Consider the following 18,975-nt stretch of genomic DNA (forward strand, 5'->3'; position numbering starts at 1 on the left):
AAAGCCCACAATTTGTACAATGATTTATGCTTCACTGATGTTTCTTCGTCAAGCATTGAGATTTCACACTTCGTATGGCAGTCCTTGAACGCACCACTAGTTGCAGTGAGTAGGGATGCGCCAATCAACCATCCACCATCAGTATCAGCCGATTTCTGTAAAAAAAAATGTAAAAAATCACGTGATCGGCATATGCCGATAAATGCCTTTCAAAGTCGATCACAAAAGCCGATGGGCGTGCGGTGGCAAACCCCACATGCGTGCCGTGTCACACAGGGGTTGCCAACACCGTATCGAGCCGACAAGGGGCGCACTTTGTCTCGTATTGCCGCGAGAATCGAAACTAGTATGTAACACAGGCTACGCCAATCTATGCCAGCGTGTTTGATCCCTCCCTTACCAAACCCATTGCTCTTTGACTTTTCTTGCATCTTTGTTTACACGCCAGCACAAGCAGAGTACAAAAGCACACGAGCATACAAGTAGAAAGTGCAAAATCAAGGTAAGACAAATCAAGAAGTTACTGTATATACACTATTTACACCTACTGTAGGTACTGTCGACCAGCCACAGGTTTATTGCACGGTTATTGCACAGGATTATTGGAGCAGTTTATATTATGGAGTCTGACAGCTGCAGGAAGGAAAGACCTGCGATATCTCTCCTTCACACACTTTGGATGTATCATCCTGTCGATCAGGTTACATTATTATTCATTAGTGTTGAGCACCTTTACACGCACGGATTAAACACATTTTAAAATACATGTTATCATGTGAGGCATATTTGAGATGGGCGAATCTAATAATTACAACAGTCTTATTTCAAATGTTTGATCTGAAACCGGAAGAGAACGTAAACATCAAGCTGGGGGGGGGGCTGGTGTCAAAAGTTGACATTTTTATGGGCGCATCAATTACGATTTTTTGGACCCTCGGCGAGAAGCGGGAATGTTTTTTTTACCCATTGTCCAAATGCACATAAGTGCATGACAAGTTTTGCAGCTTTATGAATTAAAGTTGAGAGTCTGAGTTGAAAGAAAACATCCCGGATGTTGCTGCAGCTCATCTCACATGGTTCCTCCTCCTCCTCTTCCTCGTCCTAACTGCAGCCTTGAAGTCTTCTTCACACAGACCCGCTGATGTTTGTAAAGCAACACCGTTTGGGAGCCTCTCCTCCGTGAGAGAAGTGGCAAATACTACCTTACTACATTATTACCTTGTGACCTTATTACCTCAAGAGATAAAGAAAACTACTGGGAAAGTTTTCGTCTCCTTCATGGAAGATGTTCTTGAGACAAACCGCTATCGCCTCTGGGTGAGTTAAATAACAAGCCGAACGATTGCTATTTTAATAACTTTTGTAAAATAGTGTCTTTTATTGGCTTTAGTCTTTCAATGTTTAGATATTATCATGTCTTGTTAAAATGTGACTATTTCTTCGTAGACACCCAAGTTTGTATGCTAGGCTATTGTACACTTTGGGTTCCGTAGGAAATATTTATTTCAAATTGAAAACATGCACTTCGAACTCGTACATAAGTCAGTCTTTGCTATTTGTTTGCAAGTGTAGTTTTTCTTTACAGCGCTTACACCGAGTCTATAAGAGAAGGTGTACAATCAAGTAGAAGGTTGTAACTGTAGGTGGTATTTAAACATTCTGTTTACACCTGAATGCATCAGCACTAAAGGCTAATACCGTCAAGGTTTGATGCTCCATTTTCGCAAGCTAATGCAGGTTTTACAGTAACATCCATAACATAAATAACACCAAACATGATGTCCAATAACTAAAACACATAAATACAGTGTTGGGTTTTAGTCACAGTCCAATAAAATACCGATTTTGACGATAAACGGTTGTAAGGTTGTCATGACAGCAGCCATTGAATGCAATTCAAACTAAAATGAAGGCGATATTCACCCACACAATCTGACACTGTCAGTGAGGTAACTAATATTTTGACTTCCTTATTCAGTTGCATCCCCAATATTAAACATATTGTGTAAATAATACCTTTCTGACAGTGAGATCTGATTATATTATGCAGGTGTACTTAATGAAGTGTTTGGTGATTTAATGCGATCTGTTTTTCTGCTTCGAAAAGTGACCATGTAGGCATAGAGGTTCAGAGCGACACGACGTACATGGGGGAGTTCATCGAGCTCCGTGACCTGACAGCAAGCGGGGATCACATCCGGCTGACGGGAGCACGCTCGCCATGCTCTCCATGCTCACCTCCACGTCTGGAGAGAGCCAACGCCCTGAGGATCAGCCCGGGCAAGGTCCCGGATCTGCTGAGCCGGGTGGGCATCATCCGGATCCTGAGCAGCTCCGAGCTGGATCACCACCTCGTGGAGGAGACTGGAGAAGGTCACGACTTTCAACCCTGCAGCCACGCTCAGCCCACCTGGTGTGACCTGTGTGGAGACTTCATCTGGGGCCTCTATAAGCAGAGCCTCCGCTGTGCCAGTGAGTCCACCAACATTATCTTGACCCAGTTTTGTTAAGATGTTAAACTCTTATACATTAACTACCTATTTCTGCATATGTCTCTCGCTGAAATCTCAAACAAGGCCTTGAACTTCCTGTTCTTCAACTGAAAGCCACACAAAACGAGCCTGCGGTTTGTGTTGCACAAATGCGTAACACAAATACTGAACAATAACCTAATAACAGCAAACTTCCCTTTATGTGTGTTAAAGCAACAGTCAAAAGTGTACATATTTCCCAATAACTCATAAAGACATTTCTTGAAACTCAGTATGGAAGAGCTTGGTAGATAAGAACCATATTTGGTAACCCTCTGTCAAAATAGACAGAACATGCCTGATGATAAAGCAGTAGAGCCATGTGATTTATTCTAGCTAATCACGATAGGTACACTGCAACACCCAATGTGTGGTTTATGCTGCCCTATTACCAAAGTCCTTTTTGTAATGGGTCATACGGCAATATGTAGAAATAATATTATTAATGCCAAAATATCATTATTATTGTTATCCGGAGACTTGACCAAAAGAGCATTATTAATTCTTGATTAAGATGTCAAACTAGTTATTTGCACACATTCCTGAACAGAAAAATATTTTTTTCAAGTTGTTATCAAGACCAAAGGGATTGATACAAAATAGTATGTTTTTATGGTTATCGTGTGAAAAAGTTGGTTCCGTTTAGAAAGATTTTGTTATTCTAGGAAAGACAATATTTACATCCATCCATTTTCTATACCGCTTCTCCTCATTAGGGTGGCGGGGGCATGCTGGACTGTGGGTGAGAGGCGGGGCACACCCTGGACCCTGGACTGGTCGCCAGCCAATGGCAGGGCACATACTGTATAGACAAACAACCATTCACACCTATGGAAAATTTACAGTCTCCAATTAACCTAACCTGCATGTTTTTGGAACATGGGAGGAAACCGGAGTACCCGGAGAGAACATGCAAACTCCACACAGAAATGCCCGACGGAGACTCGAACCCAGGTCTTCCCGATCTCCAGACTGTGTGGCCAACATGCTAACCACTAGACCATTTAACCACTAGAATATTTAAAATTATTAGGGGTGCTCTAATTATCCGGATGATCATTTTCGGGCCGATATCAGGGAGTTATGACGTCATATCGATAAATCCAGTAACAAAAATAGCTCAGATAACCAATAATTTAAATAACGCTCCAATGGGGGACATTACCTGCACTGTGTGGGTGAGCAAATCAAGTGCTCCATTTTTCTCCTGCCTGTGACGTTACGGCCTGTCGTAACTTCCCCTGAGCTCACTTGTAAACAAACGCTCACTTTCCGAGGAAGGCGTTTTGCATGTTAGTTGTACCAAATGGCCCGCGATGAGGGGGGAAAAAAACACATCAAGCACACAAAAAACCTAATCAGCCTGAAAAACCTGAAATGGCGGCGCCCCAGTGTTTGAAAAGTGCAAAAGGTTTGCCAGAGACCTCCGTGGCATCACCCTGGCTGCTCGGAGCATGTGCCCGAATACAGTGCACCTTTCTGGGCCACGCCAGGTGGCTCCCTCCGCTCTATACTCTGGTTGTCCTGATAGTAGTGATGTGCCAGTAGTAATGTCATCATATTTGATTAGGACAAATCAGCAGGTACAGTTGGTCAAATCCTAATTTGTTCAAGTCCTTCTTACCTGCAGGTGTGCACAAACTACAGTTATATGTAAATCTTTTTAAAATTTTAAAAGAGTTAATGGTTATTGGTCTTGAGAAACAGAAAGGTATCAGTTTGAAAAAAGTTATTCTGCTTCTCTAAAAATTATATTAAAAAACAAAATATATTATTATTAAAATTGTAATAAAACTGCTATATGTTTATTACTAAAGTAAAAAAAAAAAGTTTAATTAATTTAGTCAAATACTGATGATGAAATGAATGATTACGTTGGACTCACCAGAAACTAAGACTGTTTTGTGGAATTTTTCATTTTTCTAGGTTGGTTTTTAGGAAGCATAGTCGTCCCTTGCCACGTTTCGGTTCGAATTTCGCACCTTCACTCTTATCACGGTTTTTCAAAAATATATTAATTAACAGGGGTGTCACGAGACACTCACGAGACGATACACGAGATTTTTTACTTTTAAGAAAAGTACAATGGAAAAATATTAAAAATATGACGAAATATTGCAATCTACTAAAATAATTTCTACTGTGTTACACTGTTATGCACTCTGTGTGTATGCTAGCGGCCCCGTCTCCACCCACTTAAGCAAAGAGACTGTATGACTGACAAAAGTGCTCCGTTCATGCCGTTGTTCTATGGAAGATATAATCCTCTTCCTGCCTGTTTGGAGACGAGAGACGAGGAAACAGACACGTGCACATGGCAATATATTGAAGACAAGTTCATTTTCATGTCTTGTGTTTTTTATTAAATTATTTATTATCGTCCCAGGCCGAGTGCTCTCGAGAACGCTTGTCATGTTTTAATTTTGCGAGATCTTGTGACACGAGATATTGTGACGCCCCTATTCATTAATAATTCATGCTGTTTCATGGTTCAATTTGGCCTATTATTAATACAAAAAAATGCATATTTAAGCAAATGTTACATAGTTTTTGCCTAAATTGAGCATTTGCAAGCAAAAAAATACCGAAATGAACTATAATGCAAATGTAAAGCATTCCAAAGACGTTGATGAAACGTAGTATTCTACACTGGTCACTAGGTGTCAGTAATGTTACTGTAAGGTTTGGTGAGACACGATCACCGGAACACCAGGCTTTTATTGCAGGTTTGAATTATCTCCCAACAGGCACAATAATCCCTCATAAAAATCTCTAATAAATACATGGGCTAGTGTAGCGGCCCACGCAAAGCTGAAACTGAACTCTGAATCCTGACATCACATCCTGTCCACCTCTCTTACAGGTCCCCTCGGGAAAACATGAAGCATGAGTCTTATTTATGTCTTAAATGGCTTATTTACTCTTATTTATGTGCACCACATTGGGTATTACAATTGTAAAGGTGACCATAGGGGTGTTATTTCATGTCTACAGGGCTCTAATATGTTAAAAAAACGTATTTAGAATGTCGTAAACAGATTTTCTACGCTCTGACTATGAAAATATTGGCTTTATAAATAAGGAATCGTACTTTGCGGAAATTCGCTTAACCGCGATAAACAAGGGATTACTGTGTTCAGCATGTCTGCAATGCCATAATGTTCAAACCTTCACCTGTTATCATAACTTCACTAACCGGTGCCTTTATTTTTGTTGACACAAAACATTATGTGTCAATAAGCAACATTGTTTAACTATATGTTTTGTAGTGCTTGTAGCTTGCAGAGGTGTGCAAATGTACAGGAACATTTCCACTTCTCAACGAATATTCCTCTCTTCCAGATTGCAGGTTCACATGTCACTACCGTTGTCGTCCCCTCATCCGCTTAGACTGCAGCTGGGAGCGAGGTTCATCTACCGACCACACGTGTGTAGTGGAGCATACCATAGAAACCGACACAAATGTGGTAAGAAACTAAGGAACAAAATATACGCTTCATGTATGAAGCACTTTTCACAGCAATTCCGTGCTCAATTACAGACAAACAAATATGACATCCCCTCATAATAACTCAAAAGCAGAATCACCAGTTTAACCCGTGTTACATGTGTATGGCTACATAAACATGCTATCATCATCATGCTACCATAGTTTATTTATCCTGTCGGTTGTTGTACTACACCCAACAACCTTGAAGAGTGAGGCACCTCTTCCAATAGAAAACAGCTCTCATCAACAGTTTTGGCCCGCATTCCACTGAAATGAAGAACATTTGTGCTGAATTACAACTCGCCATGGGGAAACACAAATGTGAAAGCAACAAAGGGTAAGTAAAACAAGTGAAGACAATCAGAAAGGAAAGGCAAATAAATAATAACAAAAACACTGAAACATGGATCTTTAATACATACTGTATATGGATGTATATCATCCTTTTAGCTATTGACATCCTACATTAGTACAATATATTACAAACTTGACATATTAAATGTGAACAGATGGTATCAAATTTAAAATTTTGTGTCATCATTAATGTGCGGGCAATCCTTAAAATAGATAAGAATAATAATAGATTTTATTTGTCGGTCTCTTTCTAAATGCTCACCATATCAAATTAAAATAACTAAAAAAAAAACAATGAAAAACTGAATTACATGTAATAAATCTGACTGACTAGTATTCCAATATGTACATGTAGAGTCTCTCAGGTATTGCCATAGTTAAGTGGATGAATGTGTTTTTGCTCTTCCTCTATCGTGATTTTTGAGAAAATGTCAGTTATAAATAGCATGAAGTGAGTAAGTTATTTATTTGTTATAGTATTGTTGGCCCATGATGACAACTAAAGTTAATATAATGCAGTGTTCCTGGCGGGAAACTATAAATGAATGCAGCTGAGAACATAATAGCATATTAACGTCATGTGATGGCTGAAAATAAGCGATTCAAATCAGTTCAAGTGAGTCGTATTTGAAAATGACAGTTGTGTACTGTGGACAAGAGATGTGCGAGTATTGAGCGAGTCGTTCAATCCGAGGCGACGGAACTGTATGCGCATGCGCTCATTGAGAGGTGATTTGCGTGAATTGAGTACCCGGTTCACGCAGGTGTCTGTGCATACGCTCTGTGACGGGTGACTCGAGTGAACTCGAGTTAGTAAAAGGAATCGAATTTCCATCACTACTCTGAACTACTTGGTTAAAAAAAAGGGACCGTCACGTGACACTGGCCACATGACTAGGTGGAGCTTGCAACATGCCGACTGAACGTCACTTCCTCTATCGGCCTCCAATCAGGAAGCGCTGCGCTGGATTTGTTTATTTTCTAAAGTCCAACGTCTAGAAACGGGCGGGGCCACCAAGGCGGAGCTGAGGAAGTGGCTCTGCTAGGGTGGGGCTAAGGAAGTTCCAGCACAACCACATCCTGTTTCACACACGAACAAGCACTCTGTAGAGCGGAAACTTGGCCGGTTAGACGCCAAACCTTCGAACTTGCTAACTAATCGTTGGATAAATAGCTGGTCGTGTGAGTGCTACATTGGCTAACAAAACAACCAGGCTCTTAAATTTGTATTTTTTTACCACGCGCGTGTCGTCTTAACATTATAGTAACCATGACAAGCTCGTCAAGCAGCTCGGATAAAGCGCCTTCCTTCGAGAAGACGTGGGGCAGCTCCACCAGCAGCGGCTACTGCAGCGCGGATGACTCCGACTCGGAGTTCGATCAGTACTTCACCGCCAAGACATCCTTCTTCACCAAACGCCAGAAATGTAAAGCACAGGCAAAGAAGGTGAGAAAAAACAACAGAAAATGTGGAAGTTCCATTGCGTCTAAGTGCGCTTCCTCTTTTTTGGAGTTGTAAAACTTCCTGCATTTGTCAGCGAACGTAGCCATTGGAAAGTAAACACAACTGCAGGATGACATACTTGGACACTGTTAATAAGATATTAAAACAAAACTCTATAGCACCAATGTAACACGCATTACGCTAGAAAATGTGATGATGCAAGAACATTTCCGTGGCTACACCCACCATTCATTTACTGGACTTTTCTTACACTCATTCGATCCATGAGTCATGGAATGCGTGAAGTTTTATGTCATAGTAACCCCCACACACGCCTATCTCTTGGTTTCCTATCTTCTGGTTACTGACAACAGCTTTTGCATTTTTCCCCTTTGTGACCTTTCCTTGGTGCATGCGTTTATAGGCCATCAGCATTTTGGATAGTCAGTATTTATTGATGTATTGATTGGTTTACAGCATTGCATTAACATCATTCAGTCAGTCTGGCAAAATGAGTCCTACCACTGAGTTTATGTTGCTTGATGTCCAAATATTAGAACCACAGCTATGCTCAAGGCTTGTGTTTTCCACTTATTTTCCAGTGTATGGCTCAACTTTTTATGTCTAGGATGCATTTTCCAGTTAACTTAATGCTGCAGCATAGGGAGAGTGATGGCTGTTTTTTTGGAGGGGGGTGTTCCCCAGCTCCACCACTGTGTTTCCTCAGTGTAAGTGCAAGCAGGAAATGCCATTGGGTGGATGCACACAGGAAAACGGCCATTTCATGCTAATGATACTGCAGATGCTGAAGGCCAAATGTGAACATGAGTGGAACGTGACCGGCTGAGGAGTCAGATGACCTCACAGGATGCGTGTGCGACACAAGGGAGAGCATTGTATCCGTGGTGGGGGCTATTTTTACATGAATACACAGTGAAGGAATGCGGTGTGTGGAGCCGTGGCTCGCTGTCATTGCAAACAGCTGCAGGTTCCACATGCACCCCTCCCTTCACTACTCCCTTTCTTCATGCCCCCTTCACCCCTCCCGCAGCGGCTGCCGTGGGACAGGATTGGCCCAAGCTGACTTCATCACTTTGGCTGCGTTGGCAGGAAGTTTGCAGTCTGATGCAACCGGTTCTCACCGCCAGAGCGAACAAAACCCATTTATCCCTTCATGTCGGCCATTTTTTCACTTTAATGAGCAACATTGTTTTCTGTTTGAATGAAATTGCGACCACTATTTTGTCCACATCAGGTTCTAATTTATACTCTGCATGAAACACGCCATTTCTGTGATCCCTTCGGACAGTGGTGTCCAAAGTGCGGCCCTGGGGGCCATTTGTGGCCCGTGACTTTTTTTTCTTTTTTTTTTTATAAACCCTCAACACATTTTAAAACACTTCCACACCTCAACACTTAAAACAAAAAAATGGAAAAAAGCGCAGTAATTTTACAAGTACAAAGTAGAAATATTAGATTAACGTATTAAAATCAGTCTAAAAAATTATAACGTTATTTTCACAATAATTTCCGCAATATTAGTCACAAAAAAAAGAAAGTTGCAATTTTTTTGAAAAACAAGAGTAAAGTCAAAATATTACGGGAATAAAGTTGCAGTGTTGACAAAATGACAAAAGACAGTTGAAATATTACTAAAATTGGAAAAACGGCAGCAAAATGAGCAGTGGAGAAAAAGTAATAAGACACACACTCGAATATATATATATATATATATATATATATATATATATACTTGTTGGCATATCTACATGGCTGGGTTTACACAATGTAAAATATTCAAATGGCCCCGGTATCCTTTGATTTTAGCAAATACTGTACAGTCCTCACGGGGAAAAGTTTGGACACCCTTGCCTTAGAGTAGATGTGAATATTGGTATATCTCATAGTATTGTCAAGGAGTATTGGGGCCACACGGCAAAGGGGGAAAAAAAGTCATATCAGGAGAAGGAAACCAAAGAAAAGTCAATTTTACAAAAACAAAGAGGTTTTGCTTGTATAAATCATGGGGGGAGTTTGAGGGGAAAATGTTATTTTACAGTAATGACTTGGTCATTTGACGAGAATAAAGTTGAAATATTCAAAAACAAAAGTTGTAATGTTAAGGGAAAAGTTGTAAGGTCAGATTTTTACTACAACGAAGCGGTCATTTTCAGAGATGAGAAAAAAATACATTTCACATTTTATTTGAAAAAACGGTTTGTAGTAACAAGGGAAACGTTTTTGAGAATAAAAAGGCATAATTTTATGATAAAAAATTTGCAAATGTGAGAGGAAAAAAGGGTTTATTTTACAATGCTAAAATTGTCATTTTACAATAAGATGCTCGATGATGGCTTTCTTACCGATTGTACGGTATTGTACCGATATTGTCCAGCACTTCATTACCAATACCGATATTGGCAGTAACTCTTCCCTCAGACTAATGTCGTGTAATGAACACATTATGCTTCTTTTACTGTGAGGCATTTCACAATGATGAGGTATCATTCGCTCGCCGATATCAACATCAGCAGGAAAACCGATCTTGATATGGTCCCATATCTCAGTTTTACGGCAGTGTCGCCATCCCTGATTTTAAAAAAAAAAAAATTAACTTTAATTTTAAGAAAATAAAGTTGTAATTTTATGAGAAGAAAGCAGTAATTGTCTGAAAATAGCAACATTTCACAAGACCAACACATTTTTACAAGAATGAAGTGGTGATGTTTTGAGTTGTAACCTTACCAAAAAGTTCGTAGTTACAAGGTAAAGGTTACAAGAATGAAGGCATAGTTTGCCGAAGAATGAAGTAGTCAATTTTTGTTTTAACACAACAAAATTAAGTTATTAATACACTAGTCCCTCGTTTATCACAGTTAATTATCACAGATTCCAGACCTGAATGCGATAAGTGAATATGGAATGGAGTATTTTCATAGTTAGAGCATAGAATACCTGTTTAAAACCTTCAAAATATGGTTTGTAGCATTACTAGGCCCTCTAGATATGAAATGACACTCCTGTAGTCGCCATTACACTTTTATTACCCAATATAGTTGACATAAGAGAAAATAAGTTGTTACAGACATAAATAAGACATTACATAGTTTCAGTTAGCATTGACAGGATACTTTGTGACTATTGTCTCATCAATGTAACGTTCCTGACACCTAGTGGCCACTGTAGTAGAATACTACCGCAATGATGCAGAGAACGTTCACACAGGAGCTGCTGTCGGCCAAAACTCACGCCAGTCACTGGTACTCTCCACACTGCTAACACTGACCAACTCTACAGTAGCTAGCTGACGTCACTTCCCTGGCCCCGCCTCTTAAAGGCGTGTTACACTACATATAACAGCTTCCAAATTCTTTATATTTGTATTTTTGTTCATTTTGCCATTTTTATGATTGAAAATGCATAATTTGGGGCGAAGAATACGTACGGTTTGCCTATAGATGCATATGTTTTGACTAATGACAGGCGGTATTCAACCATGAAACAGCGCTTAATTAATTAGTTTTTGAAAAACGGCATAGAGCTAGGGCCACTATTACCAGTTGCGTTCTTTTTGTGTGTTGAGCACTGACATCTAGTGGTCCTACCATGCAACTCTTTTTCCTCCAGGATGAAGCGACTGAATGCGGCAAGCAGGAATTGAGCAGTGCAGACGTTCAAAAGCAGGTGAAGGAGTACAACTCTCAGATCAACAGCAACTTGTTCATGCACATGGTAAGTGTTGGCAAAAGAGCCACATTTGCATTTGCCACACTTGTAACGTTTGTTTTTCCTGTCTGGAGAACAAAGATGGCTCCTACATTGGCTTCATTAAAGTGCAGTTCAAGCTGGTGCGGCCCGTGTCCGTCGCCCCGTCCCCAAAGAAGGCATCTAGCAGAAGGAAGCGTAGCGGAGTGAAGCGGCGCACCTCCTTCTACCTGCCCAAGGACACGTCCAAGCACCTGCACATCAGCTCTCATACGTCGGCTCGCGAAGTCATCGAGGCCCTGTTGAAAAAATTCACCGTCATGGACAATCCTGCAAAGTTTGCTCTGTTCGAGCGCCGTGAGCGTCACGAACAAGGTAACGCGTCCCGTCACATGGCCTCTCTATGTGAATTGTCCAAACTGAGTGTCTTTGCCCTGCTTCAGTTTACATTCGTAAGATGTCTGATAACGAGCGACCCCTCCCTCTGCGACTGAGTGCTGGACCCAGCGAGAAACTTCTCAGCTTTGTGCTCAAGGAGAACGAAACCGGAGAGGTCAACGTGAGTGTAGCATCACACAAGACAACACACTCAACTTTTGACGACTGTAGCTTCTCAAATAGTGGCCTGCACTCTAACGTATGGCGGGGGGCCTCAATTAATCCCCTGAAGAAATGCACACCTCTCACCCCAAATAGATGCCTGCTCAAATAGAGCAAATAAACATCAGGTGGCTGTAATTGCATTTATGATTTATAAAACCATAGTTAACACAAAATGGCCACTTTAGCATGTAAACCTTTTTCAACGTCTTTGACGTTTGTCTGATTTTAAACTTCAGTGTTAAATAAGGTGTAATCTTTTATATTCTAATTAAGTATTATTATTTGTGGGGGACGATGATCCATCATCTAAAGTACAGTGATCTGAATACAAGACAACCCCCTCGCTTTTTCCCTGATTCATGAGTCAACGTTATCTTAATGTCAGCACTATAACGCCGCAACATCCTTTGAGACACTTCTCTCCCATCTCGTGTCTCCTCACACCCCGAGTACAAACCCATGAAAACAAAATCTGATCCAATTTTTGTCCTTTCCTCCTCGCAGTGGTACGCCTTCTCCATGCCGGAACTCAACAACTTCCTGCGTATCCTCCAGCGCGAGGAAGAGGAGCACGTCAAGCAGATCATGCAGAAATATGCCGTGGCTCGAGCCAAGATGCAGGAGGCCCTGCGAGGCTCCACCCCGGGATGATGAGCGTCTAAGGCTGGACTGTCACCTTTTTAGAATCGGCAGTCACGGATGCATGTGAAGTTCTCAGAAAATCAAAGCACCTCTTGGGTGAACGAGTGTGAAAGGGCGCGAGAGAGACGATGAACGCGAGCGAGAGCTTGCGGGGATGTGCGTGTGAAGTGATGCGAGACATGAGCAGTGCCTTCCACCTGGAGCGTCTGATGTGCCTGAGAGAATGAGTTGAGAGGAAGGAGGACGGTGGCGGAACACACGGTGGATGTTGCTGTCCTCCGTATGGTACCACCAGGTGATCCTGTTTGTTGCTTGCTGTGGGTCACTGAAATGTGTGCCCACTGGAAGTATCTGTCACGTCCTCCATGCAACTCTTGTTAGTTTTGGGTTTTTCACTGTCAATTTATGCACTTGTTACGCACTTCTGAATGTCAGAGAGCAGCACAGTGTCAAAAATCACATAGGTTGACTGTGATTGTGAATGATTTTTTTGTTTTGTCCGTACTGTGTATTTCTATCACGCTTTCCTTTTCAGTGTTGACTCTTACCATGTCACTTTCTGTGTATATTCACAGGGCCAATAATCAGTTCTGCTGGTAAATAGTCATTTATTTTTGTAATATAATAACTAATATAAATCATGATAATACATATAATTGTTATGGCTAGCAGGACTTGTCTAAATTGGTGCCATTTAACACGTCTTTCAAATGTGCACTGCTTTCAATAAAGAGTATCAATCAGGAGGTTTGTGTGTTTTTCAAATTGTCTTAAAGGATTAATATTTTTTAACAATGCTCATGTATTATGTATCGTGAACGCTAGCTAGCAGTGGTTAGCTTGAGGTCAGGTGATCCCATCGTCACTACAACCACCATAGCAACGAACGCTTCGAGTCATGGTGGTTAAACGGTGCAAGAGAAGGTAAACCTGTGTAGCATTTTTAATGACAGTTTGGTAGTGCATTTTAAGAGGTTAAAATGTGGGTGTTTTTTTTTAAACAAACGACTGGCGACAGGTGTTTCGTACGGTGTAGCTCCTGTTGCTAACCTGCGTCAGAGGCTAATGAGTTAGCATAGCTCACCTAGGTTACCGTTAGTTTGTTATTATTTTGTAGTATTGTAACGTTCATGTTTAAGTAAGACAATGCGGGGAAGTTTATGACGCGATGTGGAGTGTTGCCAAGCATTATTAATGATGTCAGAGTCGATATGATAGCATCTCTGAAGGATAGCGTATGAAGCTAACAAATGGCTCCCAACAAGAGCAGCTTTTATGATCGTACTGTTCAAGATAGTTTGTGTTTCCTATTAGATAACATCAACATTAACCCAATGGTTGGTTGTTCGTAGTACCATTTCACGATGTAAAGCAATCTAATACAAGACCTACGCTGATTAATAATATGTCTATGTCTAATTTTCAGGTCCCTTTGGTATTGAGGAATGAAGAGGCTGGCCTAGATGAGAGCTTCACCTGAGCAGTAAGAATGCCTTGCCTCTGAGGATGGGAGGAAGTGGATCCAAAGCCAAAGGTGTGTGGCCTTTCTCAGGCAGTGGAGCTGCAGGTGACTCTGCCAGTGATGGTAACGAGCAGACCCTGGCCCGACTCAAATGTTCCAGGAACGCCACACCTTTTGTTTTTACCAGGAGGAGGTAATTGCAACAAGATGTCTTTGTCATAGACATGATTTATTGCCCTTCATATCAACATTTATTTGGCCACAGCACTTTTACTGTGCATCAGTTGACTTCTTTTTACACTTGTATGACAGCTATTACTGTGGATTATTTGAATGTATTTATTTATTTCTCCAAAAAGGTCATAAACACATCTCATTCACCATAAGTCGGTAATAATTTAGAAATATATGATAATACAGGTGATAATACAGGTAATGTGTTCATACACTGCAAATAGGATTTTACTATCATAAACATACTTTTTTTGTTTTTCAATGAAATTCATGGATGGCACTGTGTCTTGGGGCTCTTTGAATTACTGATACCAATCTCGGACAACTGTCATCATTAGTTTAGTTTATTTTGCCAGGTGACCCCAATTAAAGGAAAACTACTTAAAAATGATGTTCCACATTATTAAGCATGCCACAGATTTCAAGCAACATGGGAAGGAAAAGGATCTCCCTGCTGACAAAACAGCGTCAAATATTGCAGTGCCTTGGACAAGGCATGATAATTTACAAAAACATTCGTACGCCGAATACATTTGTGGCTGATTCAGATGACAGCCGGGATTGGGCTGATAAAGGCATAGTGAGAAAGGTTTCTGCCAGACAAATATTTTAGATCAGAATCATCGGAAGAGAGCTGGTAGGCCCTTTATGGTCATTGAAGGTGTGAAAATGACCTCAGCAAAATATGTAGCGTTTCTGACTGGTTACTTTCTTCCATGGTACAATGTGAAGAACCGTACCTTCTTTAGCAAAATGACCTTCATGCATGGCACAGCACCATCTCATGATGCAAAGAATACCTACCTCTCTGTCATTGGCTGTTATGGGCATAGAAGGAGAGAAACTCATGGTTTGGCCCCTTTTTCTCCCCCGACCTCAACCCAATTGAGAACCTATGGAGCATCGTCGAGCAAAAAATTTATGAGGGTGGGAGGCAAATCACAACTGAACAGCAGCTGTGGGAGGCTGTTGTGACATCTTGCAAAGACATTCAAGCAGAAATGCTCCAAAAACCCCAAAGTTCAATGTAAGACTTGTGAAGGTTGTATCAAAGAAGGGATCTTATGTTTACATGGAACTTGGCCTGTTCAAACGTTAGTCATTGAGATAGCTTTTACTTTCAGGAAATATGACCTGAAATATGCAGCAAATTCAACAAATGACCATTTTTGGCTCTTAACAACTAGTGAAATGCTTTGAAACTCTGTTGTGCATAATAATGTGGAATAGGAAAATAACAGTGGAAAGTGAAAACCAAAAAGCAGAGTTGAGAACAAATAGTGCATAACAAAAGACAAGAAACCAGAGATTGCAATGTGATGTACTACCAAATATGTACGTTTTAAAGAGTTATCTGTTCAAAGCAGTGCGGAACAAGCGTGTTTTTCAGTCTTGAAAGTGGTAAGGTTCAGCTTTGAACTTCACTTTATCACGGTTTTTCAGAAAGATTAATTAATAAAAACCATGCTCTTTCGTGGTTGAAAGTGGCCTATTATTAGTCATATTTCAGCAAATGTTACTTTTTTGCCTAAATTAAGCATATTTTCAAGCATAAAAATGGCTAAATGAACTAAAATAAAGCATTCAAAGATGTTGATGGTGTGTAGTATTCTACACTGGTCAGGCGGTGCCAGTAATGTTACTGTAATGTTTGTGAGACACAAGCGGCAGCCTTGATCACTGGTTCAACAGGCTTTTATTGCAGGTTTGAATTATCTCCCAAACGGCTCAATAATCCCTAATAAAAACACTGGATACTGTGTGCCGTAACCCAAGCCAAGCTGATACTCAACTCGGAATCCCTGACGTCACTTCCTGGACGCCCCTCCCTCATCTCCCCTAGGAAAGGCATTCATAGCAACACACACAAGCTCAAGTCTTATGTATTCAATGGCTTTTTCACTCCCAAGGGGGTGTTATTTGATGTCTAGACGGCTCTAATAATGTTAAAAACCGCATTTAGAAGGTCATAAACAGGTTTTCTATGCTGTAACTGTGAAACGATTCCATTTATAAACTTATCATACTTACCATGGTCGGGTCTGGAACCGATTAACCGCCATAAACAAGGACTGTCATGGTAAAATGTGACTTAAGACATTGAAGATAATGAATGAATGAATGATGAAGGTTTTATCACGGTAACAGTTTGGCCCTGGAACAGGTGTAGTTGTCATTTATAGCGGTTTCAGTGTTCAATGTTTCGTGTATAGGATTCAACGTTAATAAATGGACTATTTTGGTAGTTAGAGCATAGAAAACCAGTTTATGACTTTCTAAGTAAGGTTTTTAACATTATTAGATCCCTGTAGACATTAAATAACACCCCTATAGTCACCTTTACACTCCTATTATTCATTGTTTACATCACATTGCGCAACTCTTATGCTGCAGGGACTCGAGACGGCCGCTAGCTAGCGAGCTAACCAGTTAACCTCGAATTGATTTCTTCTAAACCGAAGAAGCCAAAAACGTACTACTTCCACACGGAATGGGAGGATACCTTTTTTCACTCATGTCAGACATGCAATGGCTGACTTCATGCAGTGTTAAGGTAATTTAAGGTAATGTCGCAATGTTTTGTGTCGTTACTGCTGCCGAGTTACCAGAATACAACATATCACCTGTATTTCCAAATGTTTTGACTAATAATAGACCATAGTCTACCACGAAACAGCCATCATGTATTAATTATTTTTTGAAAAAAACGCAATATAGCGAGGGAGCGATACTTGAACCGCAATATCGCGAGGGATGCCTGTACATTCTTCTTCTTTGCAGAAATGAGAGGTTTACAGATTTTGATGAAGCACGGAGGTTCCACTGTATTTTATTACTGTGATGCCTCTTATTTCATTTCCGTGTTGTGTCGGCAGCTCGCTGTACTACGACGAGGACGGCGACCTCGCCCACGAATTTTACGAAGAGACCGTGGTGACAAAAAACGGCAGGAAAAAGTCCAAATTGAAGAGGATCCAAAAGAATCTGATTCCACAGGTGAACGGTCTTACCGGTCACGACTTCAAACGTCACTTTGAATATTCTTGTTTGTTTCTGTGTTTCTTACAGGGCATTGTGAAGCTGGACCATCCCTGCATTCATGTGGACTTCCCCATCATCCTTTGTGAGATGTGACGCTTTTTTTACTCATGGAAAATCTCATATGAAGTACTCCTACTGGACTGAAGAGGTCAGACCTGAGTCGTCTTTTATTTTGGACATTCAGACATTAACTGTGGGGTCTACAGAGACAGAAAACGTCAAATATTCTAATAATGTCATACACGCACACGCACGCGCACACGCCAGTGTGTTTGAGAAGACATCAGTCACTCGATGCTGTATTTCTCTCCTGACCTGCTTTTTGTGATGACAACACAGAGGACTTTTAGGGCCACACTGAAAGGAAAAGAAATGGTCAAATATGAGAATAAGCTGGTGGTGGTACAGTAAAAGTGGTCATATTATGAGAATAAAGTTACATTTTTTCAGAGAGTAAAAAGTAATACTGCGAGAACGTAGCGGGAATGTGTTTGTGTAACGAAAATACAACTTCAGAAAATCCTCAACAGCCAAACAGTAAAATGACAGCATTTTTCTTTTAATCTTTAGTCTCATTACATGATTTTTCTCTTTAAAGGAAGATTTTTGGCTTTATTTTTTTCTTCCAATCACATACTATTACTTTATCGTCCCAAAAAACCCAAATTTTCATAAAATGTATTTTCATAAAATTACAACATTTGTCTTTTAATATTAAATCCTGTTAATATTAAGTTATTCTTTAATGGTACAACTTTATTCTCTTAATATCACAGTGTTATTTTAATACACTATATTTTCTTTTGTAATTTAATACTTTTATTTTTGTAATATTTCTACATTATTCCCATAGAAATATGACTTATTTTTAAATGTAATATTACAACTTTATTTCTGTAATATAAAAAAAAGTCAGATCTAATACAATTTTTATTTTTTTCTTGTAATTTACGACTTTATTCTGGTAGTATAGCTGTTATTTTCATAAAATGACGAAATGTTCCATGTAATATTGCATCTTTATTCTTGGAACAACTGGGTTTTTTTGTAAGTAGCGTGGCCCTAAAACTCCTTTGTACACAAAGGTTGGTAAAAGTAAGTGTACGCCTTCTGTGGGATGTGCAAAGGTAGCAACTTTGTGTCTTCTGGTGTGTTTGAATGATTGTGTATGAATGTGGCGTCTAGTTCCAGGATACATTGTACATAATACAGTATGATAATATTGTGGATGTCAGCTTTCTCTCGGTCACGTATGCTCAGACCTGCACTAGTGAACATGATGTACTGGATATAATTGACATTGACTAGGTGGAAATACTTGAATAAATGGTTTACTGAGTTGAATATCTCACGTCAGGACAGGGTTTCTTCAGGTGTTTTGATTTGGACATCAATAAAGCACTTTGATTTTTAGAACAAGCTAAATAGAAAGAAAATTAAGCCGTTATCTGGTGGCAATTTAGCGGAT

General features: G+C 40.2%; 2 protein-coding genes across 3 annotated transcripts; both read left to right on the top strand.

Moving 5' to 3' along the window:
- Window positions 1–1,092: 1,092 nt before the first annotated feature.
- On the top strand, window positions 1,093–13,515 carry LOC129186236 (ras association domain-containing protein 1-like). Of its 2 annotated transcripts, XM_054784271.1 has the most exons (7): window positions 1,093–1,317; window positions 2,108–2,472; window positions 5,874–5,998; window positions 11,447–11,551; window positions 11,620–11,899; window positions 11,968–12,083; window positions 12,632–13,515. In XM_054784271.1, exons 1-7 carry the CDS (start codon window positions 1,286–1,288, stop codon window positions 12,776–12,778), a joined length of 1,170 nt encoding a protein of 389 aa, XP_054640246.1. In that variant the 5' UTR covers window positions 1,093–1,285; the 3' UTR covers window positions 12,779–13,515. The 2 variants fall into 2 exon arrangements, with proteins under 2 accessions (XP_054640246.1, XP_054640247.1); XM_054784272.1 differs by lacking the exons at window positions 1,093–1,317; window positions 2,108–2,472; window positions 5,874–5,998 and adding an exon at window positions 6,714–7,822.
- An 88-nt stretch (window positions 13,516–13,603) lies between these two features.
- Window positions 13,604–18,851, top strand: tusc2a (tumor suppressor 2, mitochondrial calcium regulator a). Its single transcript, XM_054785271.1, has 4 exons — window positions 13,604–13,693; window positions 14,196–14,424; window positions 17,342–17,462; window positions 17,535–18,851. Exons 2-4 carry the CDS (start codon window positions 14,276–14,278, stop codon window positions 17,598–17,600), a joined length of 336 nt encoding a protein of 111 aa, XP_054641246.1. The 5' UTR covers window positions 13,604–13,693; window positions 14,196–14,275; the 3' UTR covers window positions 17,601–18,851.
- The last annotated feature ends 124 nt before the right edge of the window (window positions 18,852–18,975 follow it).

Source organism: Dunckerocampus dactyliophorus, chromosome 8, assembly GCF_027744805.1.
Source record: "Dunckerocampus dactyliophorus isolate RoL2022-P2 chromosome 8, RoL_Ddac_1.1, whole genome shotgun sequence".
Classification (NCBI taxonomy): Eukaryota; Metazoa; Chordata; class Actinopteri; order Syngnathiformes; family Syngnathidae; genus Dunckerocampus; species Dunckerocampus dactyliophorus.